This window comes from Dermacentor variabilis, chromosome 9 (genome assembly GCF_050947875.1).
Source record: "Dermacentor variabilis isolate Ectoservices chromosome 9, ASM5094787v1, whole genome shotgun sequence".
In the NCBI taxonomy this organism is placed as follows: Eukaryota; Metazoa; Arthropoda; class Arachnida; order Ixodida; family Ixodidae; genus Dermacentor; species Dermacentor variabilis.
In genome coordinates, this window is record NC_134576.1 from 147412013 (window position 1) to 147432405 (window position 20393).

The 20393-nt window shown below is 43.4% G+C and overlaps 3 protein-coding genes across 4 annotated transcripts; 1 reads left to right on the forward strand and 2 right to left on the reverse strand.

Annotated features, from left to right (window-relative positions):
- The first annotated feature begins 4517 nt into the window (after positions 1–4517).
- Positions 4518–6012, forward strand: LOC142557916 (uncharacterized). The gene is made up of 2 exons (XM_075670114.1): positions 4518–5563; positions 5934–6012. Exons 1-2 carry the CDS (start codon positions 4518–4520, stop codon positions 6010–6012), a joined length of 1125 nt encoding a protein of 374 aa, XP_075526229.1.
- Positions 6013–6017: 5 nt separating this feature from the next.
- On the reverse strand, positions 6018–10499 carry LOC142557796 (adenosine 5'-monophosphoramidase HINT3-like). 2 transcript variants are annotated; one of them, XM_075669919.1, is made up of 6 exons: positions 10412–10499; positions 9705–9826; positions 9497–9614; positions 7858–7924; positions 7210–7336; positions 6018–6111 (listed from the first exon to the last, which is right to left on the reverse strand). In XM_075669919.1, exons 1-6 carry the CDS (start codon positions 10476–10478, stop codon positions 6061–6063), a joined length of 552 nt encoding a protein of 183 aa, XP_075526034.1. In that variant the 5' UTR covers positions 10479–10499; the 3' UTR covers positions 6018–6060. The 2 variants fall into 2 exon arrangements, with proteins under 2 accessions (XP_075526034.1, XP_075526035.1); XM_075669920.1 differs by lacking the exon at positions 10412–10499 and adding an exon at positions 10077–10405.
- Positions 10500–11181: 682 nt separating this feature from the next.
- On the reverse strand, positions 11182–19487 carry LOC142557800 (uncharacterized). Its single transcript, XM_075669930.1, has 2 exons — positions 19224–19487; positions 11182–12476 (listed from the first exon to the last, which is right to left on the reverse strand). The coding sequence occupies exons 1-2, from the start codon at positions 19407–19409 to the stop codon at positions 12300–12302; spliced, it is 363 nt and encodes a 120-aa protein (XP_075526045.1). The 5' UTR covers positions 19410–19487; the 3' UTR covers positions 11182–12299.
- Between the last annotated feature and the right edge of the window lie 906 nt (positions 19488–20393).

A 20393-nucleotide genomic window follows, 5' to 3' on the forward strand; every position in this document is an offset into this window, starting at 1 on the left:
CGCCCTCGTACATTACAAATGCGAAGCTACAATACAATATACAAGTGTGAAGATACAGCTTGATAAAGGGCAAAAAAGTCTTACTTGAAACAAAGCTCACTGCACGTATGAACAAATCCTCGCAACAAGATATTTAAATGAAGGTACGTATAAGTCTCCAATAAATCTACATATCTAAGAAAAAGTCACTGTATGTGATGCGTCAAACAAGGCAAACAGACATGTTGCGCAATCACAGATTCACAGATCACAGAATCCGAAGGTCCGCCCCCCTCCCTCCATTCCACCCGATGCATCGCGTGTGACGAAAGGCGACATGCTAAATCCCCGCTTTTCTCCCTTGTGCAAACAAGACTGAGCCACCATTGACAGCTCAGCCCCCCTCCTTTCACTCGCTGATTTGGCTTGTCTTGTTTTATTGTCCGATGTACTAATTTAGAAATGTTAATGCACCTTTGGCGTCAAATGTTTATAACACTAAACCCACAAATTTCTGGAATTGAAAATCTAAACCACAACTTTGGAAATGTCAATGCACCTTTCGCATCGAAAGTTTATGAGAACCTTATACCATTAAAGTTTCAGAATTGAAATCCGTGTGCTCTGAAGATTCCGCAGCCTCCGCAAGATTCCGCGACGAGTCCGCTCGCCATCATAACTTGCTTGAAACATTATGCTCGGATGGGGCTCCTGCGTTATGCGACTCCAGGTGCATGGGCATTGCATGAAATCCAGCCCAAGTTTGCAATGTTTACGCCAAAATGTCTTTTCGAGCGTGAAAAAGACATTCTGGACAAAATCCACAATGATTTCTGGCGCCGTGGGTTGCCTGGTTGGCGGTGCATGACAGCAAGAAAAAATTTTGAGGGGGGGGGCGCTGAAGCCCCATAAGTACCCCCCCCTGGCTCCGCCCATGGTCTTCAGGCGGTCGACATTGACACTGCTTCGTCCACGACCGCGTACAGAACGCCCGCAATGACAACACGAGAGATGCATGCCGCTATGGGGTGAATGCGCTGGGCACAGGCTGTACATCAACAATCTAATCAAACTACTTACAGGTATAACTGTCCAATTTCATGGTGTAATCTCAACTTATCGTAGATATGGCGGTGAAAATGACCTTGGTCAAACGTTCAGAGCTGATTCAATACCAATAGAACACCGACATGAAATTTTTCTAAAGGAATGTGTCACTTCTGACTTTGACGATTTCATTTTCAGGCTGTGTTTTAAACAAGAGCTACACTATTACTCGTTTCCCGGCAGGAGAAAAAAAAAACAGCAGATATTTTGTATTATGAAAACTAGGGCCACTTTCTTGTGAAGTGTACCGAAAATTCGCACTGTACAGGTTACTTATGTGCTCTGCCAACAGTTACTGATAGTGGCTTTATCCCAATTCTTATGCGTTACACACGGCATTTAGTTGTTTTCCCCGGTATCCTTGGTAAAATATGCGAGGCACGGTGTTTATATTTATTCGAAGTATGAAGCGATGTTCTGGGTAACGAGTTTCCATGTGTTTTCGTGCATCATACGAGATTCGTAGTTTGTTTCTCCAGTGTCCACGGTGAGCTAAACAAGGCATCTTATTCATATCGGGGGAAAATTATGGAGGTGGTGTGGCCAATGTGTAGGCAATGTTCCAAGTGGGTCGATTAAATGCGCATTTTTCTGTATAATACCTATACAAGTGCTCCATAGTGGTGCTCCATATAGTGCTCGTGCTCCATAAAACTTAGACGGCTGCACTGACATAATTACAACTACAACTGAAATCAAATTTTGCGAACATAAGGGGAACAATCCACCAAGTTCAGGTGCAATGATAAATATATGTTGATCAAATACGGCACCAAAAAAAATTGTAAGCAAGTGTTCGAAAGCATCACACTGCTGCTATTAGCTAGGTTTCCCAATATCCCAACAGAATTCTGCATTTCACATATTTTATACTTCGAAGGAATAGGCATCATTTTAAGTGTTAACGTTTCCGGCTTATTTAGAAGCGTTAAGAATAATTATTGAACCCTCATTTTTTTTTACTATTTCATGCGTGATTTATTGGCTTTGTCTGGTACCCTCACTGAAATAAGAGACATTCATTTTGTTTGGCGACAGCAAGGACAAGTTAATGGGTACAGATTAATGGGTACAGTTAATGTGAAAGGTTAATACATGGCCTTTTGCAATAAATTACGTATGGAAGCACTCTAGAGTGTTATGAACGCACCTAACGAGCGGGAGAGAATTGAGCCCACTGCCCTGGCAGAACTATGGAAGCTGCCAACAAGCGGACAGGGGCCATGATAACTGCAATGTGCGACAAAATTTTTGCGTTCCTGGTCCAGTTAGAAGCATTGCAAATAATTACCGATACGAAATTCCTGATAGGAAAAAAAGGGAAATTTCTTTCCCTATTTTTCAGGCACCGCAACATGTTCTGACTGGGTTTCAGTGATGTCCTCGGTGAACAAAACAAGACATTGTTTATAACTGGCAAAAATCAAGGGTGCGTTATGGGCAATATGTAGGTAAACTTCAAAGACAGGGGACTAATTATGGCATTTGCAGTAAATTAAGCATGCAAGCGATCCAGGCTCTTTTCACTTATTGTAATAGCAATTGTTATATATATATATATATATATATATATATATATAGAGAGAGAGAGAGAGAGAGAGGTCATCTTTTGCGGTTTGCCCCCCCCCCCTCCCCCCCATCTAGAAATAGTTCGTATGCCACTGAATAAAGTCACTCAGTCATGGTTTCTTATAGATGGCATTGTGCTTAGGCACGTAGTCCAGAATCTTTTGTTTTCTGAGAACACAAAAGCTCTACAGACTGCAAGTCGTACACATAAAGTCAGACGCGTGGCAAGTGCTGATGCACAACCACAGCTGCAAGCTGGGGGGCATAGAAAAAGGCATGCACGGTCGCTGTTTGTGGCACTTCCGCTATGACATGGCGATGGACCCTGAAACTTTTGCAACAGAACTGCTTGTTGGCCTAGTTGGCGCTTGCTAAAAGACATTAGTGATAGTGATTAGTGATAGCGCATTAGTGCGTGCATTAATACATTAGTACATTAGTGATAGTGCATTAGTGATACATCTATCGTGCTCTATAAATCAGAAACTAGATTGTTTGACCGCTGGTTAGCGTAGATCTGTGAACAGCCAGCGCATGCGTGTATGTATATATATATTCTTGGGTCACAGCCCAAAATAAATCAGTTGGAAGTGCCACCTGTGTTGTCTTTATGTGTCTTTTTTTGTGAGTGTTCAATTGCGGCAAAAAACATGTCTTTTAGCAAGCACCAACTAGGCCAACAAGCAGTTCTGTTGCAACATATTTCTAGTACAGCCGGTCTGTCTTCTTGTGCGCGTTTTCCAAACTCGTTTCCTAGCGTCGACACAATCGCCAGTTATATCGTCGCAACGACATGCCATGCAAGATACATCGGATTCTGTGTGAAGAAAGGACTGACGCCCTGTGAAGTGAGTGCCCTTTTTGGTCATGTTGCATCATCCAGAGGACACAGTAACCGCCTGTGCAAAATACAACGTTCTGAACTTTGGAGACAAGTACGTTTACTGAATGTTTGGCTTCGTGTAGTCCATTTTAACAAAGATACTGCTTGGCTAGCAGAGAGGAAGCTGAAGACGTCTAGACGCGTCATTCATCATATGACGGAGTACTGGTGGAACCAAGCCCTAGGACAGCTCCGCAAAGCCTATGGTGGAACGAAGACAACAGTAGCAACAAACAACCTGGTGCTGCTGGGAAATGCCAGCATTCCTGAGGATGCCACTAATCTTCTTACGAAAGGACCTAAGTACAGCATTGAGCCCGGCGTTCCTGTGCATGAACTTGCAGCGTTTAACAGAAATGTGGCTAAGAAAGCTCCCCAGGAGGACAAAGAAAGATGTTTGCTTGATGGTGTGGCCAGTCTAGAAAAAAGCGTTTCAGGGTGTAGATCAAATCGTGATGCTGCTGTTATGCGGAAGTCTGGTACGTTTTGCAGAGATCATAACCTAGTTATTTTGGAAGCAGACAAAGAGGGGTGTTTCGTGGTACTTCCTAGAGGAATGTACAATGAGAAAGCTGCAGAGGCTGTAAGCAAAAACTTTGTACAGATTAAGAAATCTGAATCAAAAGTAAAGAGCAAAATTGTCGGGCTGTGTAAGGAGTTCAGCTTGGACAAGTTGGCCAAGGATATTAACAATCTGAGAGCTACAGCGCTAAACATATTTTTCAGTGCAAAGACGCACAAGCCCAATGTGCCGTTTAGGAGCATCGTGAGCAAACGTGGAACATGGCAATCGTTACTTAGTAGGCACATTCTAAAGGCGCTAAAAACTGTTAAAGTAGATGATCCTTTCTCGACAGGCAATTCACAAGACATAGTGCAGTTTCTAAGAAACAAACAATCCATAGGCAATGCATTTTCTGTGGATGTTGAGGATCTGTTTTATTCAATTCCACATCATGCACTTTTTGTTGCCGTAAAGATGTGCATAGAAGAACGTGGCATCATAGCTTTTCAAAATGCAGCAGGTGTTACGCTTGAGGACTTTTTAACATTATTGGAAGCCTATCTTAATAGTACCTTTATTTCCTTTGACAAACAGCTTTTCTTGCAAAAACGCGGCATTTGCATTGGTTCGTGTATTGCGCCGCTGCTGTGCAACATATTCTTTTCTAGTGTTGACCAACTGCTCGAAGAGGCTTTTAAACAGGACAGCACTTTAAACATTTTAAAAGTTTTTAGATACATGGATGATTTTTTAATCCTTTTTAACAGACAAGGCTCATTGAAGTGCTGCGATGATATTTTAAACATATTTAGGGACAATGGCAAAGGGCTTTTGTTTACGCATGAAGTGCCACAGCGTAACACCCTGCAATTTTTAGATTTAAGATTAACCTTTCATGATGGACAAGTCTGTTGGCAATATTTCCCACGTGCCAAGAAAGGGTTGCTGCCGTATAATTCATGCCATTTCAAAATTGTGAAGCGCGGAATTGCTATGCTCTGCCTGGAGTCTGCCCTCGAAAAATCGTGTACACACACGATGCAGGCCTCGTTCAATAATCAGATTAAGCGACTGAAAGAAGCACGGTTCCCTGACTCGTTGGTGACCTCAGTCACTGAAAGCCTTTTACGGAAAGTTAATGGTACCAGCGCCACAAGGGAGGAAGAAAGAGCCAGAACCGTAAGACCTGCAGTGATTCCTTATGTTCATAAGGTTTCCCATAACCTCAAGAAGGTGGCAGGCCGGTATGGTGTACCCATTGCCTTTTCTGCCCCCGTCAAACTGGGTCGACTCTGTTCGAAAACCACACGCGACGAGACCGGTTCGCAAGGCTGTGGCAAGAAGCATAGCACATCCTATGGGAGATGTGCTACAGGCGTGGTGTACGAAATTCCCCTTGAGTGCGGCAAGTCCTATATAGGACAGACTGGACGCTGCATAAGTGAACGAGCCAGGGAACACGAACTAAATCTAATGAAAGATGGCGTGGCACATTTGCCTGCGCACTGCAAGGCCTGCATGTGCAAACCACGGTTTTCTGAGATTAGGATTCTTGGCAGAAGTAGATTTCAAACCGCACGTGAGCGGATGGAAGCCTACTATATAAAAAAGAAAGGAACAAATTGCATTAGTGATACATCTATCGTGCTCTATAAATCAGAAACTAGATTGTTTGACCGCTGGGTAGCGTAGATCTGTGAACAGCCAGCGCATGCGTGTATGTATATATATATTCTTGGGTCACAGCCCAAAATAAATCAGTTGGAAGTGCCGCCTGTGTTGTCTTTATGTGTCTTTCTTTTGTGAGTGTTCAATTGCGGCAAAAAACATGTCTTTTAACCTGAAACTTTTGTTGAGCATAACTTCAATCGCAAGAGTCACTCCCGGCAGCTGGTGGATGATGCAGCCACCATACCAGAACACGACGTGGAATGCAACCAGGCGGCCTTACTCGCACATACAACACTAGAGGAATCAGCCTCGAAGCAAAGCTTGTATTGAGCAAATCTAGAAGCGATCAGGACACCGGTAGTCGCGAACGCTCCAGGTAGGCCACGGTGTCCTCCACCTGTGGCGAGAGAGAATGGTGTGAAAACACACACTCATTGATCACGTGCATGTGCAGTGCATGAGTTCAGTTTTTGGCAATTAATCCTTAAGAATCTCGAAACATCCCGACTTTGCGGTCACACCAACGACACAATAGCAAAGACGGAGGGAAAATGGTTTTTTCTGATTCAACGTGCAGTTTCCGAGATGAATGCACCCCCCCCCCCTTTCCCCTCAATATTCGATTGGCCTTTGGGCACACCTGCCAGCCTCATAACTTTAAAGTTTGTAAAGTCTCAGAGACACAGTGTCGAGAGGAGAAAAGAAGCCACGAGAGGGGGGGCATATGCACACATTTCTCTAAAGTTTCGCCTGCTGACTTAGAAGCAGCAGCAAACATAGAACAGCAAAGGCTGACAAGCAACACTGCTTTTAGATCACAATGAATTTTCCAGCAACTCTGCTGTTGCCTGCACAACTTGTCTGAATAAGCTTGCTCTAAGCCGTCACACCTCTTGCATCATTTCACTAACGGAAGGCTCAAAGACTGACGAACAAACATTTTCGCCAAGAAAATTAATTTTTCGTAAAGTTCTGATACCAAATTCATCAAATCGTAAAAAAAAAGGCTCAATTTCATAAACTTTAGGAGAGTTGACAAGTATAGCTTTTAGGTCCCGAACTGCATCTCAGTTACTGGAGATACCATAATGGAGGAATTTTATTCTGCTTTTGCTTGGTTTGCACAGGGCCTTCACAGGTATGCAAGCAATGCTGTGACCTGGTATCACGCCTGAGACCATGCACTCAGAAGCAGAATGCTGCAGACATCAAGCCACATCGTAATGGGTAAGCTTTCATCCCCGATTCAAGAATGTTCCTGAAGAACCATAAACTGTCCATAATACAAACAAGACAAAGAGGTCACAGGAAGATGAAGATTCGATAAACAATGAGCAAACAGCCTCATGCAGGAGCAAAGGTCTCAATAAGGGGACTTATGAAGGCAAGCGGTGGCTCCAGCCTGAGATATCCCAACTGTTTACACATTGCTGACTGACAAACTTCACATGCACAGCTTCACACTATGAAAAAGAAACACTACAGGTGCACTGACCAGACTGAACCATGGCATACGAGGCATGAAGATAATGCTGGCCAACGTGGACATGTCTGCCACAGGTGAAATCACATGCAGGTGCAGGTGGGAGATGCTCGTGAAAGGAGGCCAGTGGAAGCCCATCCTGTGAGACACATCAGGGCCCATAAGGGCTTTTTTTACAGAGCTATATCACAACACATTTCCTGGCTTTCGATGAAAAGCATCCAGGTGACTGCATCGTCAAAGGCGATCACAAAAACTAACTAATCTTAAACAAAGTTGCATTCTCAGAGCAATGTCGTGCAAAGCACGAGGTAAAATAAGTGCCAAAACACAAAACCAACTGTACATAGTTACACACATAAGCCTGGCCTTGTCCACTCTCCAAGTGTTTTGCTGGTAGCCGAGTTAGACCACTAATACTATTTTTCACCTACCAGCACATTAATGCAATGCAATTATTGTTAATAGTTCACTGCTACCATAGGGACATGACGAAATCACTACAGCTCTTTCAGAAGCAAGAGTGCACAACTTTGTGACATGTTAAAAGCTGCATTTGCAATGAATTCAGAGTCACCATTCAGCCTTCTTACAATCAGCACATTAAATGATTTCTTGACTACAATGACTTCACATCACCACACGTAACACAATGTGTACCTTGAGGAATCCATGCTTCCACCGCGCTCTTCCAGCACCTGCTTCCCAATCTCAACTAGGCGATTTACTGGAAAAATGTGAAGGAACAATTGACTGGCAGTTAGAAGTGCTATTGTTTTCTTTACTTAGAAAACTATTGCTTCAACAGACTGCAACAACATTTTCAGTATTATATCCTCCTGGGGAATCTTGAACATAAGGGGGTCAAAAGCGACACACATACTTACTATGTTGAAATGTAGAGGTAACGGCTGCAATGTGCCGATTGCCTTTGAAGAATAATTAGCAATGTCAAATGTCACATACACATATATACAGGTTGTTTCAGCGAACATCTTCAAAAATCTTTGAAGGTTGTCTGTGGCACATATCACAATTCTAGTTCATGAGCTGGTCTACTTGAAGCAGCGGGCTATACTTGCAAAAAAAATTCAGATGCAAAATTGACTGATTAATAAAAGTTCACTAATTAAGTTATTAATTAATTACACTATGGCCCATATTGCAATTTACAAATTATAGCCATGGCGTTTGCAAAGAGGATCCACTTCGAACAAATCTTCAAGATGACACCAGTTTCGAGATATAAATTCTCGAACTTTGGGGAGAATTGCATTGGCGTTCCAGTTAATTTGTTAACAAAACGTCGTTTCATGCACTGAAGCACACAAGTAACTGGAACGCCAATGCATTTCTCTGCAAAGTTCGGGAATTTGTATCTCGAAACTTGTGTCGTCCTGAGAATTCGTTCCAAGTGGAGCTGCCTTGCGAAGTCCACTGCTAGAATTAGTAAATTGCAATATGAGTCATAAGATAATTAGCTAAAAACCTAATTTGTGAATTTCTGTAAATTAGTAAATTCGCATTTAAATTTTTTGTGCAAGTAGTGTGTGCCACTTCGAGTTGACCGGTTTATAAAATAGAATTTAGCTACCTGCGACAGGCAGCCTTTAAAACATGTTGAAAGCGTTCGCTGAAACACCCTGCGTACACAGGGTGTTCTCCGTAACTTGCACTAAAAGTTAAGAATATGCGAGTGCCATGTAACTGGACAGAATCAAGGTAATGTTGTTTGCAAGTCAGGAGAAAAATAAGGCAGATTATATTTTGTATTTCGCCTTACATTATTAGTTATTATTAATTAATGAACTTCTCAAATGGAATAATCAAAGCAAACTTGTAGGCCACCATGAAAAATTCCCGATCCATCTTTCTGTTGCTCTATACGTGCTAAATAAAAGTTTTTTGCAAGCCTGAAAGAAGACCGCAATTGCACGCGAAGAGGGCCGTGCGACTAGTCACGCGGCACTTTTTCGTGCTTTGCGTTTAACGCTTGGGAAAATAAATTACGTAGCACGTATTGAGCAATAGAAGAGGGATCAGCAATTTTTCATGGTGGTCTACAAGACTGCTCTGATTATAATATTTGAAAGGGTAATAATGCTGAACGACGTACGTTAAACAATAAGCTTTGACACTGGTCATTGGTAACATAAAAACAGGCCTCCGACAGAATAAAGGCTGAACTTACATATATAGTGACACAAAGCTATCGAAGAGCATGCACCCATTATTTCTGTAATGCCCATCTCGGTCTTGACGATATTCTAACAAAAACACATCAGCGCGCGAGACTCACCTAGTGGAATATCATTGTGTGTTAGCGATTTAACATTCTTCATGTGCTTCTTGGGAACAACCAAATAGTGGTGTGCCGAAGCAGGGTGAATGTCTGGGAACACACCATAATCTTCATCCTAAAACGAAATGAAACACTGGATTTGTAGTTCCTGGACACACTAAATCTTGAGCGATCGTGGGCTATGAGCTTAAGCTATGTATGACACCTGGTAGAGAAGAGTTGCCTTCGGATCTTTCCCTGCTACAATTTTGCAGAATACGCAAGTGTCGGCTCCACTCGCCTCGCCTTCAGCAGCGCCAGTTTCAGGTGTCTTGCCCCAAATGGCACCTGCGAAATAAATGCCGGTCCACATATCTACTTTTTTATGTGTGCTGCGCAAAGATGGACTATTTGCCTGGCCTTCCGTTTTGACGACAAGATGTTCAAGAAAGCGTAGGTTAGCGTTGGTCTTTCAAAGTGTGCCCTATATGCGACAGCAAAAACAAGTTTCTGCACTGCAATAAGAAACTTGACCCTTAGTGGGTCCAGCAAGAAAGCGGAAGAGAAAGTGCGTGACGCATTAACCATGCCATCTTACCCATATTTTGACACTTGAACAAATTCACGAAGCTGCACACAAAATAGCGGAGCTATGCATGCGAAGTCCGGCATTCAGGTCGGCTGGTCGCTAAACGCTTTTAACTGATTTTAAGAAACATGCCGGAGTGCTATGGCCGGACTATCACTATTAATTTTTGAATACTCGGTGCTTACGAGGGGTCACAGCTGGTTAGTATAGTGATAAAAGGATAGTAGTGGGCCCCGTATTACAAAAAACCACAGCTTCCTGGAGCGGAGCAGATCATTTTGCAGACAGCACTGCCACAGAACATCTATGACCTGAACTATAGAGGCTAGAAGACCCTTTCTAACCTCTACACCTGAACGGTACACTGAGCCAATGTTGTTGTTGTTGTTGTCCTGAGTGGCCGTGGCACATACCTACAGTGGGGGATTGGCCAAGAATCGGGTGGTTCAATTAGGTACATAAAAATAATAATAATAACAAGGGAGTTAACAATTTGAGCGCTGGAGTTTAAAAGTAAACGTTTTGTGTTTGGAGAAAAAAGGAAATAGTAAGATGAAAATCGGGTATAAAATAATAATATAAATAATAATAATAATAAATAATGATAATAATAATGTGAGCCAATGACTGAGCTAACAAATTGGAGGCGCCGCGCTCGCCGTTCTCCTCTGTCTTCTGCATTGAATCGGCTCGGCTCGTTACGTGCTTGCGCTCGCATATCCCACTCAATGCCTCACTACCACGGCTCACTACAGTGGCTAGAATAGGGAAGTGTGATGAACGCGCCGGCTCGCGCGTGGCGCTTTGGAAGGAAACTTCCAGGGGGCGCTGCCACACGCATACACGTCGGCAGCGACGGCGGCTAGCAGCCGCAGTGCAGGGGCCCTGCGTGGAATGCGATCATCCGCGCGCGGTCAGGAATGCAATAACAAATAAGAGAGCTTCACACTACGTATATGCTCGCTCGTTCATGGCTGCAAATTGCTATATAGTAGCATAGCTCCTTACGAATCACAGGGCGCCAAGGTAACAATCCGATTGAGCGCACATCGATGGTAGAATGCACCTTGTTTTATCTGGTTATCGAACGCAAAGCAAGAAAATTCCCAGTGGTAACTCGGAAGCAAGTATTTTATTTTCAACACATTGCTTGCACAAACAACTCATATTTTGAAGAATTGCTTAGAATCTGTAGGAAGCAAACCATTCTCAGTCATCGACGATATTTTGATACGCAACACGCCAGAGCTGGTGCTCTTTTTTTTTTTTTTCACGAGAACAACAACAAAAAAAAACATTTTGTTTAAATAGTTTACAAGCAGTTCAAACAGAACGTTGTCAGCCTCTGCTAAGTGACGCGCCTGAGCTTCAGGTGCTTCTTTTCACAGGAAAACGCGCTCTCTTTTTGTTGAGTGCCTTCGTGTAGAAATGTGCAAACGGGTGACCAAAATAAATTTCGTAACCTGGTTGGTGAATTTGGGGCCATGCTGTGCACAGCCTAGCATGGCGTCATTTTTTTTTTTTTTTTTTGCAGGCAGAAGACAAGCTTTTCCAAGAAGTCACTGTGCAGCTCGTTGTAACTGAACCACACCGAAAAAAGTAGTTTCAAGGGCGTCTACATATGAGAAGAGCTTCTCAGAAGGGTATATGAGGCCCCGCAGAACTTGATGAACATCGCCAGATATTCTTTGGCTTCGTCGGCGAAAACAAGGAGCTCGTCAAAGCATTCCTTGCACGCAGTCTTCAGGATTGTCTCGTGTACAACATACCCTGCCATGTAGAAGACTAGCCGCGGATCGCTCATCTTTTCAAGGTACTCATGGTATGGAAGCATTGCGAACTTCTTTATCACGTGAGAAGCTTCTTCTACCTTCCCGCTATGGCTTGCATCCTAACTACTGAGGAGAAAGGTCAGATCGCCACCTTCACAGTTGCCACTCCTGGGCGCTTTGACCAATTCGGAAAACTCAAACAGTTCACAACGAGCAAGAATTGGGCAGAAGAGGGATTGTCATTGCAACCAGAAAATCGTCTAATGATACCAAACAATTTCTCTAGGCAGTCTTGCCTCAGCCGGCACGTCAGCAGCTACTTAAAGCCAAGTTTCTCACGAAGGTACTTCATTAAATCAAGCGTGGCATGAAGGGTGACCCTTAGTCCCTTGGCAGTGCTTGCTGAAAGAAATCCTGCTGGTGACGTTCCCGCGTGAGCCTCCTATGAGTTTAAGCAGTCTCATACATCCTTGACGTGCCTTTCATGTTCAGAGTCAGGTTTCAATCCCTCAGGTGGAATCCGTGCTGTCATTGCTTTTACTAGCTTCCACATTAGCAGAACAAAGGCTTGACTTGGTGCTGGGTCACTCCAGTGCTCCTTCAATTGCTTCTTGTAGAAAAACAGGCCCCGAAGCACCTGGGGAATGAAAAGGTGCAATGCCAGGTTTAACTTCATCTTTTCAAAGTTGTTAGGTCTCACGTCAGCAAGAGTGATCTTCGGTATCACTTTAAGAGGAAGCTTTAGCTCTGGTGCTCCTATCTAAATACATGTAAAAAGAGAATTCGTTTTTCTCGGCAACCACTGCACCAATTTTGACGAGGTTTGTTGCATTTAAAAGAAAAACTTAAAGTCTAGTGACTGTTGGTTTCGAATTTTTGAGTTGGGCGTCAATCTTTTATTAAAAACTGGCGAAAATCCTAAATTTCCAAAAAACAAAACTGCCAAGTTTACAACTCTGTAACTCCTAAAGGAAAAACGATAATACAATTCTGTGAAATGCATCTAATAGTACATTTAAAGCGGACAAAATTGATATATTACACATGAATCTCAAAAAATTTAGTAAAATGGAAATACAGCTTTTGCAGAACCCTTGTAAACAACGTAACAAATTCACGTAAGATGTAAAATGACATATCGAATTTGTCCGCTTACAATGATCTAATGGATGCCGTTTACAGAACCGCGATATCTGTTTTTGATACAGAGCTATCAATTTTTAAAAATTGTGCTTCTATTTTTCAAACGGCCAAATATTTGAAAATTGTTTTAAGGAAATTCAAGCCCTAAATAGAAATTCCGCTTACAACAGTCACTAGAATTCAGCTTTCTCTTTCAAATGCAACAAATTTCATTAATATCGGTCCAGGGGTTATCTCACAAAAACGTTTTTGCGTTTCACATGTATTTGAATAGGCCGCGTCGGCCCAGCTTTTCCTCTAGAGTTGTTCTACTAACTCTATGCCTCTAGGGCGCCGCCCTGTTGCTACTGGTTAATGTGGCCAGCGCAATTACTATTGAAAGAGCTGAAAACAAGTACAGGTCACCTTATGCTTTGTCATCTAAAAACGCATACCTGATGGCTTTATGAAGATGGTGCGTTAATATTAAGTTTACAGAAAGCGATCGCTAAGTCCGTGACTTATGTAAATCACGATGTACGCATTCATGCAATAAAGGATGACGCCAATTTCGGTTTCGAATCTGTTTTTTTGGATGCGTAGTGAGAAACTCTATGTGCGTAGTAGTTTCGTACAGTTTAGGCAGTTTAGGTTTGACATGCGATCGCGCGTCGACATCGGAGGCTATGGCACACTCGTGCCTTATGTGCCACCGAAGCCCCGAAGTGCTCTGGCATATACCTTCACATGTAAGTAAACGAATGTATCTCCTTGTTGAGAATATCACGCGAGTAGGCAGCTCTTGTGGTGCATCACAATCGTTTGAGAAGCGCCAGAGTAGAGCATTTTTCTGCATGCGGAGCGGTGTTTTTATTTGCAAGTTTCCCTTCAGTAAGAAATTGCTGGACAGGCGGACCAGCGCACCGGAATTGTACTGGCGAAGCCACAAGCAACTCAAAGAATCTGTTTAACTGTTGCACTTTGAACAATCATGCTTCTACAAAGGCCACAGCAGAAAAACAGCCTGATGCCGAGTATTTCTGTGCCACGAAGTAATCAAGAGGCGAGTGCCTAATGCGGACGAAATCGAGTGCATCGAGATTTAGAACGACAGAAAGCTCAGCTAGTTGGTCAAAAGCGTGGCAGTTTGGGCGAGTTGGTATGTCATAACTGTTTAAGGCTAGTAGCGCAGCTCAGGACGAGCAAAAAAGGAAAGAGGTAGGGGTAATCAAAGGGGTCCTGGGAGCTCAAAGGAAGCTCGTCCAGCTCAGGACGAGCTTTTTTGCTTGTCCTGAGCTGCGCTACTAGCCTTATACAGTTATGACATACCAACTCGCCCAAACTAGCGCTCACCCTGTTTTCCGCTCCCTTTGATTACCCCTACCTCTTTCCTTTTTTGCTCGGCGTGAGCTGCGCTACTAGCCTTAAACTCAGCTAGTCGGTAAGGATTCATTATGCAAAACAGAGGTGAGGCGTGCAGACAGGACACAAGAGTAAAGAAGTGGGCGGCGCTCGTGTTGTTTCCTTGTAAATACTCTACCCTTGTGTCCTGTCTGCACGCCTCACCTCCGTTTTGCATAACGAGTGCATCAACCCACATATTAATAGCGTAGGCGCTTTATTAACTGTGCAATATTTTCAACACTTCCTTGCATGCCATTTCATGTGGAATATCTTTTCTGGTCACAAATTTGTGCAGCGAATCTATTTGCATGATCGACTCCGGGCCTGTGGGACCGTTCACTTGCACTCAATTGATGCTGAGTCTTTTACATGTATCCATAAACTGCAGATATGCACATCAGATCCCTGCGAGCCATAGAGTTTCTAAATAAATACCTAGAGGGAAATGTGGCGCTAGTGTCTACGGGTGTTCTCATGAGCGTTGCCTCAACCTACATGGGAATGATGGGAAGTACAGGCTTCGGAATGACTTCGATCTTTAGACTAGCGGCGTTTGGTTGCGGTGCAGGAAACGAAGCTTTACTCAAATATTATTGCGTAAAATCTAATTTTATTTCTGCAGTATGTTACATAATGTACAATACGCTACATAAACTTTGTATGGCTTTTAGATGGAAGCATGGTTTACTATGTTTTGACACCAGGACACACCAGGGTATGCATTCTTGTGCGCTTCTGTTCCTGATTTAACCCCAGAGAATAATTATTTATTTATTTTTGCAACAGCAATAACAACCGTACATGTACTTATATAAAAATACTCAACAAGTATTTATGGAAAAAAAAATGTTGTATTGTGATAAAGTGTTGCGCCCTTGAGCGGAATGCTACAAGTGTCATCTGCTACGACGCCTGCTCGCTGCAAACGCGAGACTTTTCTCGCAGAAGACAGGCACTTGCGAACTCTCTAGCTCTTTCGAAGGGCTGCGTCGGCTGTCATGATTGCTGAACGTCTTCAAGTACTTTTAAGCACATCTGCTGCAGTGCTAGCTAGGACGCTGTAGTGGCCTCCTACGAGTAGGCTTCATCATATGTTATATTGACGTACCGCTTCCGAAGCGTTACGGCGTGGCTTTGCACGTACCCATTTTGCGACACTAGACTACAGCCAGGAAGCAGCAACCTTTCCTACCACAAGTAAGTTTGTGTTCTCAAAGACCTAAAACACGCATTTCAATGAGCACGTAAACGAGCAATGCATAATGAAGCATTCAATAAAATTTGATTGTCAAGCCACTAGAAGTACAACTGTATATGTCTTGTATCAATAGTGCCTCCTTTTTCCTATTCTGAAGTTTCATAAAGCACGTAAGGCTATAGTGCCAACCTAACCCACTTAACAAACCAAGGTCCAAATGCTCAAAACATGTTCTTTCAACGTTTACGATGCCGCCGCTTTCTCGTCAGGGCTTCGACGCCACACCGCGACACAAACATTGTCCCAGTTGCTGGCCCAGCGCGCTGTCGCCACTTCGGGCAACAGTACAAAGGCAGAGAGCTTTGCGTTGCACTGTCCCACTGCAGGTTATAGCAATTGCGCTTGGAGCGAAACCTAAACTGCCAAAAAAATAGTTGTAGACTAGTTCGCTAGTCAATAGAATGCCAATCCGAAGCCTGTACTTCCCATCATTCCCATGATGGTTGAACGATCGCAGCGCCAGATTTGCCTCTAGGTATACTAATATGAAACTCTATGCTGCGAGCATTTTCAAAATTCAATTATTTTAGACAACAGGCACATATGCAATACTGACATAATCCCGAGTACCACTAAGCAGCTGGGAAACATTTTTGTTGACCATACTCGCAGGTAAAATAAGTAGATCATGTGGACAGCTCCAGCTCATTTTCCTTAAATCAGTGTGTACAAGGGGTATGCAAAAATAATTTTTTTCACGCGCACCGATTATTTTGCTGCATAAGCAAGAAAACCCACCACATTAGTGTAACATATCTTGTACGTCACACTAATATGTGCTTTAATTTGCCAAGTGAGATCAGTTACTTTTATGGCTCATTCAGTCATATCACACTGCAAGCTGCATTCATCAATCTTCAATTGGATTTTGCAAATGTTTAATGAAACATGTTTCCCTTTTATGCAGATATGCAATGGCAAGCCCTTCCGTGTGTTCCAAAGGTAAAATTTAAGCTCTAAATTAAAGAAGACATTTTTAGTCAGAAAAAAGCAAAAATGGTGAATGCAGAGTATCAGAAGCCCAAGGTACAGAAATTATGAGAAGTGTCGAATGATTTTAAGGAAAGAGTCGTATTTGAAAATGCAAGACTCTTTAGTGGAGGTCAAGCAAGTCAATATAGGTAGAATACTCTGCAATATTATGCGAGTGAGGGGATGTCAAACAATGGGTCAGGAAATGCGTTGTTTATCTGCAAAACAAAAGCTGATTGCCATTACATAAGTCACTTTAGCATCGTGAGACTGCTGCTTGATAAATTCAGAAATAAACAAAAAAACAAGACAAGCAAAAATAAAAAACAATTTAATGATGCTCTCTCCACACTGGGATAAATAAAAACAAAACACATCCCATCTGATGTGGACATATCAGACGCCTTGTGAAACACTAAAGGAAAAATTCAGTTTCGAGCTATGGCACTTGCCGCATAGTTGTGGGGGGCCTTGCACTAATAGTGATAGTTACCACTGCATTTAGAAATTGAAAGCATTCGTGCAGACAAGGATGATTCTTTATATTTTTGGCTACCACTTGAAATGCCTCCACCAAGTGTTACAATGCTGCACGCAGCCATACTAAGGATCTCGCAGCAACACCTGCAGGTAAAAAGCAGAAGCAGTCAAAGTGCTGGTGTGTACTGGACACTATGTTTGAAAACTTTTAGGCAAGAAGAGTGCAAGAAGCAGACATAACTGCATTTATTTCCATAATTTCCCATTTGAATTGCCTTTTCTTTTTGCTTAGACAATGCCTACGCCTAGCCGCAGCAGCTCCCTCATACAGACTCCGCAAGCCAGGAGGCCGTGGAGGCAAGTGTAGGTAAGAGGCAAGAAGCAATAGCACTGCTATCGACATTCATCTAATTTCTTTCTTTTTTTTTCATTTAGGCAGCCAGCGCACCTCGAACAGCCACCTTGACTGCGGGTGTGTCACCCTAGTCGCCAAGGAAACATTTGAGGGAAAGCGGCAGGCAATGGGAACAGCCACTTCTCCATGTAAACGATACTCTTTCTCTCTGATGACTCCTACGCCTCGCCACGCCAGCACACTTGTGCACAAAGATGCCGTGGAGGCACGTGCAGGTCAGAGGCAAGAAACAGTGGCACTGGTGTCGACATTCACCCAATTTCTTTTTCTTACACTGAGGCAGCCAGCACACCTCGAACAGCCACCTTGACTGCGGGTGTGTCATTAGATTCCTGTTGTACATATGCTCATAATAAACTTCAGTAAACTTGAACTTGATAATAAATTTGAAGGCAAATGGGACATTGATGCATTGTATTTTTGAACATTTATTGTACACATATGATATATATGTTACACTTTGCAGTGCTACAGAGCGTATTTTGAAGCTTCCCCCTATATTTTGCACGTTTAGTTACGTATGTGTTGTGTGGCCCTCAATGCAGTTCATGTTGTAGCAGCTGCTTTGTCTGTGTATCGCACATTGGCTTAAGCTCGTGATATCCACATACTTCTCTCACATATACAAAATAAAGTTCTATGTAGTCCTCAGTGTTACAACAAAAAATGAAAGTAAACAATCCGATCGTGGAATTGTGTTTAATACAGTGATTCCTATGACAAGTTGACAACTTGAACTGGTCAATCGGTCCATAGCCTCCTCTATTTTTCAAAAATAAAGGAGGCTATGGATCCGTCATGGCAAGGAATTGTATGTACACATGAAAAGAGGGGGGTATAGGATCAGGGCGGTACGAAAAAATGTACCAACACCGTCCTCTAGACCCATTGCGTTAAGGTACCGTAACAAAGCGTATTATGCATAAAGTTCACACAACCAACTGTGATATTACTGCACACGCCAGGCGACGCGAGCTACATTTGTCATGACGCATTCGCGACTGCACCGGATGCCCTCCATATTATTCTCTTAAATCGTGCACACTGCTCCGAGGCAAAAGAAAGATCATGGGCGCAGGTGCCTTTTAAGTTTTTCTTATTCTGCCGCCGTTTCACTTCTTTAAGAAAAAATTTATAGAATCAAGATTTACACAGCTTGGTTTGAGCTTTTCAATTATAAATATCCTTTCTCTAGGAGCATCCTCTCTTGGACAGTGCCACAGGGATATTTGCTCAACCGTGGAGGATTTTATAATTGCTACAAAGAGATTGTCTTGAATTCTTAAACATTTTATTTTTGTTCATTTCCTCCAGTTAGCTTTAGCATTCTCAGTTTTTAATAAAGATAGCCTAATTTCATCCAAATCTTGGCCAATCCCCCACAGTGGGAGTGCGCCATCGCATAAGGAATACCATACCATGCCATATCTTGACCTTGCGAGGGTCTGCTGCGCGTGTCAGGGGAGCTGTCCGTGCGAACACTCCCTGGCACACACCTGCCTCGGCGGCCCCAACCTACATACCGTTCTGCTTCGAGCTTTGATCCCCCTACTGTCCCTTGGGTGCCCTAGAGTTCCTGCGCCGCCTGCTTTATTATAATCTCAGGTGCTCTCCTGAGACTTCCGTTTGTCGGTTACATGTGCCCTACCCCAGCTGGATGAGTACTTATAATAATAAAAAAGCCCGATCTATCGTCGCGACGATAGATCGCGAAAGCGGCTTTTGCAACATACCGCGCCCGTGCGAAGAGAATTACGGAATGCCAACGAGGAATCTGACCACAGCTTTGAGCTCGTAACCTCGTCGAGTGACACTCCTGGAACAGGCGTGACCGCTGAAAACCGCATACCGCCGGAAACTTCAACAGGATCATCCCTCGGTTGCATAACTGCCACCTTTACGGCCAACATGGACCACATCCCCACCTTCCCGCAACATAGAATAAAGAACACACTTATAAAGCCCAAACACACGGCTGCACGCACACATCACGACAGTACAAGCGAGACGCTGGATGGATGGATGGATGGCGGCTATACCCTTTGTAACGGGTGGCGGCTGGCGCCACCTAGCCTTTTGCTCCCCCTCCTATTTTATTATTATTTTTTTTTTCTTTATATCCTCTTTTCCTTAACCTAGTTTTCACTCCCCTCCTCCCCCCCAATATAACTGTCTAAAAAAGTACAGGAAACATTATCTCCCCGATTTATGGTAGTATCTTTCCCTTGACTTCCTCCACCAATCATCTAGCCTCCCCTTTGTTACTGCCACTCTTTTCTCGTCTATTTGCCCTCGTTCCCCGGGAAAACCTAATGCCCCTTCCATATCTGCCACTGTTCCCTCTGCCAGGGTCGGGCGAAGGTCTGTGCATCTCAGCACTATATGCTCAGTGGTCTCCATTTCGGCTCCGCAAGCTGTGCGCCGAAGGTCCACGTCTTCAAATTTAGCCCTGTATGTTTTCGTTCTCAAAACTCCCGTCCTAGCATCGAATAATAGTAAGCTGCCCCGCGAGTTATCAAATAAGAGCTCTCTCTTAATCTCCTGTTTTTGTGACCTATACATTGATAGCGCTGGCTTTCCGAGCATTCTTTCTTCCCACATTTTTCTTTCCGTCTCCTTCACCTCCTTTCCCACACTAGAACCACGTTGGACCCCCTCCCTCGGCTGTAGGTATCTATTCCTCAGCTTCCTCGTTCTGAGTGTCCACTTTGTGTTCAAACTTTTCATGTACAGATATTTGTACACTTTTCCTGCCCACCTTTTTTCCTCCAGTGCTGGGAGTCTCTGTTCAAATTTTAGTTTACTTATTGCCTCTCTACCTTCGAATGACGTCCATCCCATGTCCCCCTGCACTCCCTCATTTGGGGTGTTCCCATGTGCTCCTAAGGCCAACCTGCCTACAC

Excerpts from the sequence above, each read along its gene's own strand:
- LOC142557796 (XM_075669919.1), bottom strand. The coding sequence starts at position 10,478 with ATGTGCCACGGCCACTCAGGACAACAACAACAACAACATTGGCTCAGT. Across the intron at positions 9,615-9,704 it reads AGGCAACTCTTCTCTACCAG|GATGAAGATTATGGTGTGTT; the intron begins GTGTCATACATA and ends ATTTCGTTTTAG. Across the intron at positions 6,112-7,209 it reads GTATGCCATGGTTCAGTCTG|GTGGAGGACACCGTGGCCTA; the intron begins GTCAGTGCACCT and ends CTCTCGCCACAG.
- LOC142557800 (XM_075669930.1), bottom strand. The coding sequence starts at position 19,409 with ATGTGGTCCATGTTGGCCGTAAAGGTGGCAGTTATGCAACCGAGGGAT. Across the intron at positions 12,477-19,223 it reads ATTCTCTTCGCACGGGCGCG|GTGCTTCGGGGCCTGTTTTT; the intron begins GTATGTTGCAAA and ends TTCATTCCCCAG.
- LOC142557916 (XM_075670114.1), top strand. The coding sequence starts at position 4,518 with ATGTGCATAGAAGAACGTGGCATCATAGCTTTTCAAAATGCAGCAGGT. Across the intron at positions 5,564-5,933 it reads GCGCACTGCAAGGCCTGCAT|CTGGTGGATGATGCAGCCAC; the intron begins GTGCAAACCACG and ends CACTCCCGGCAG.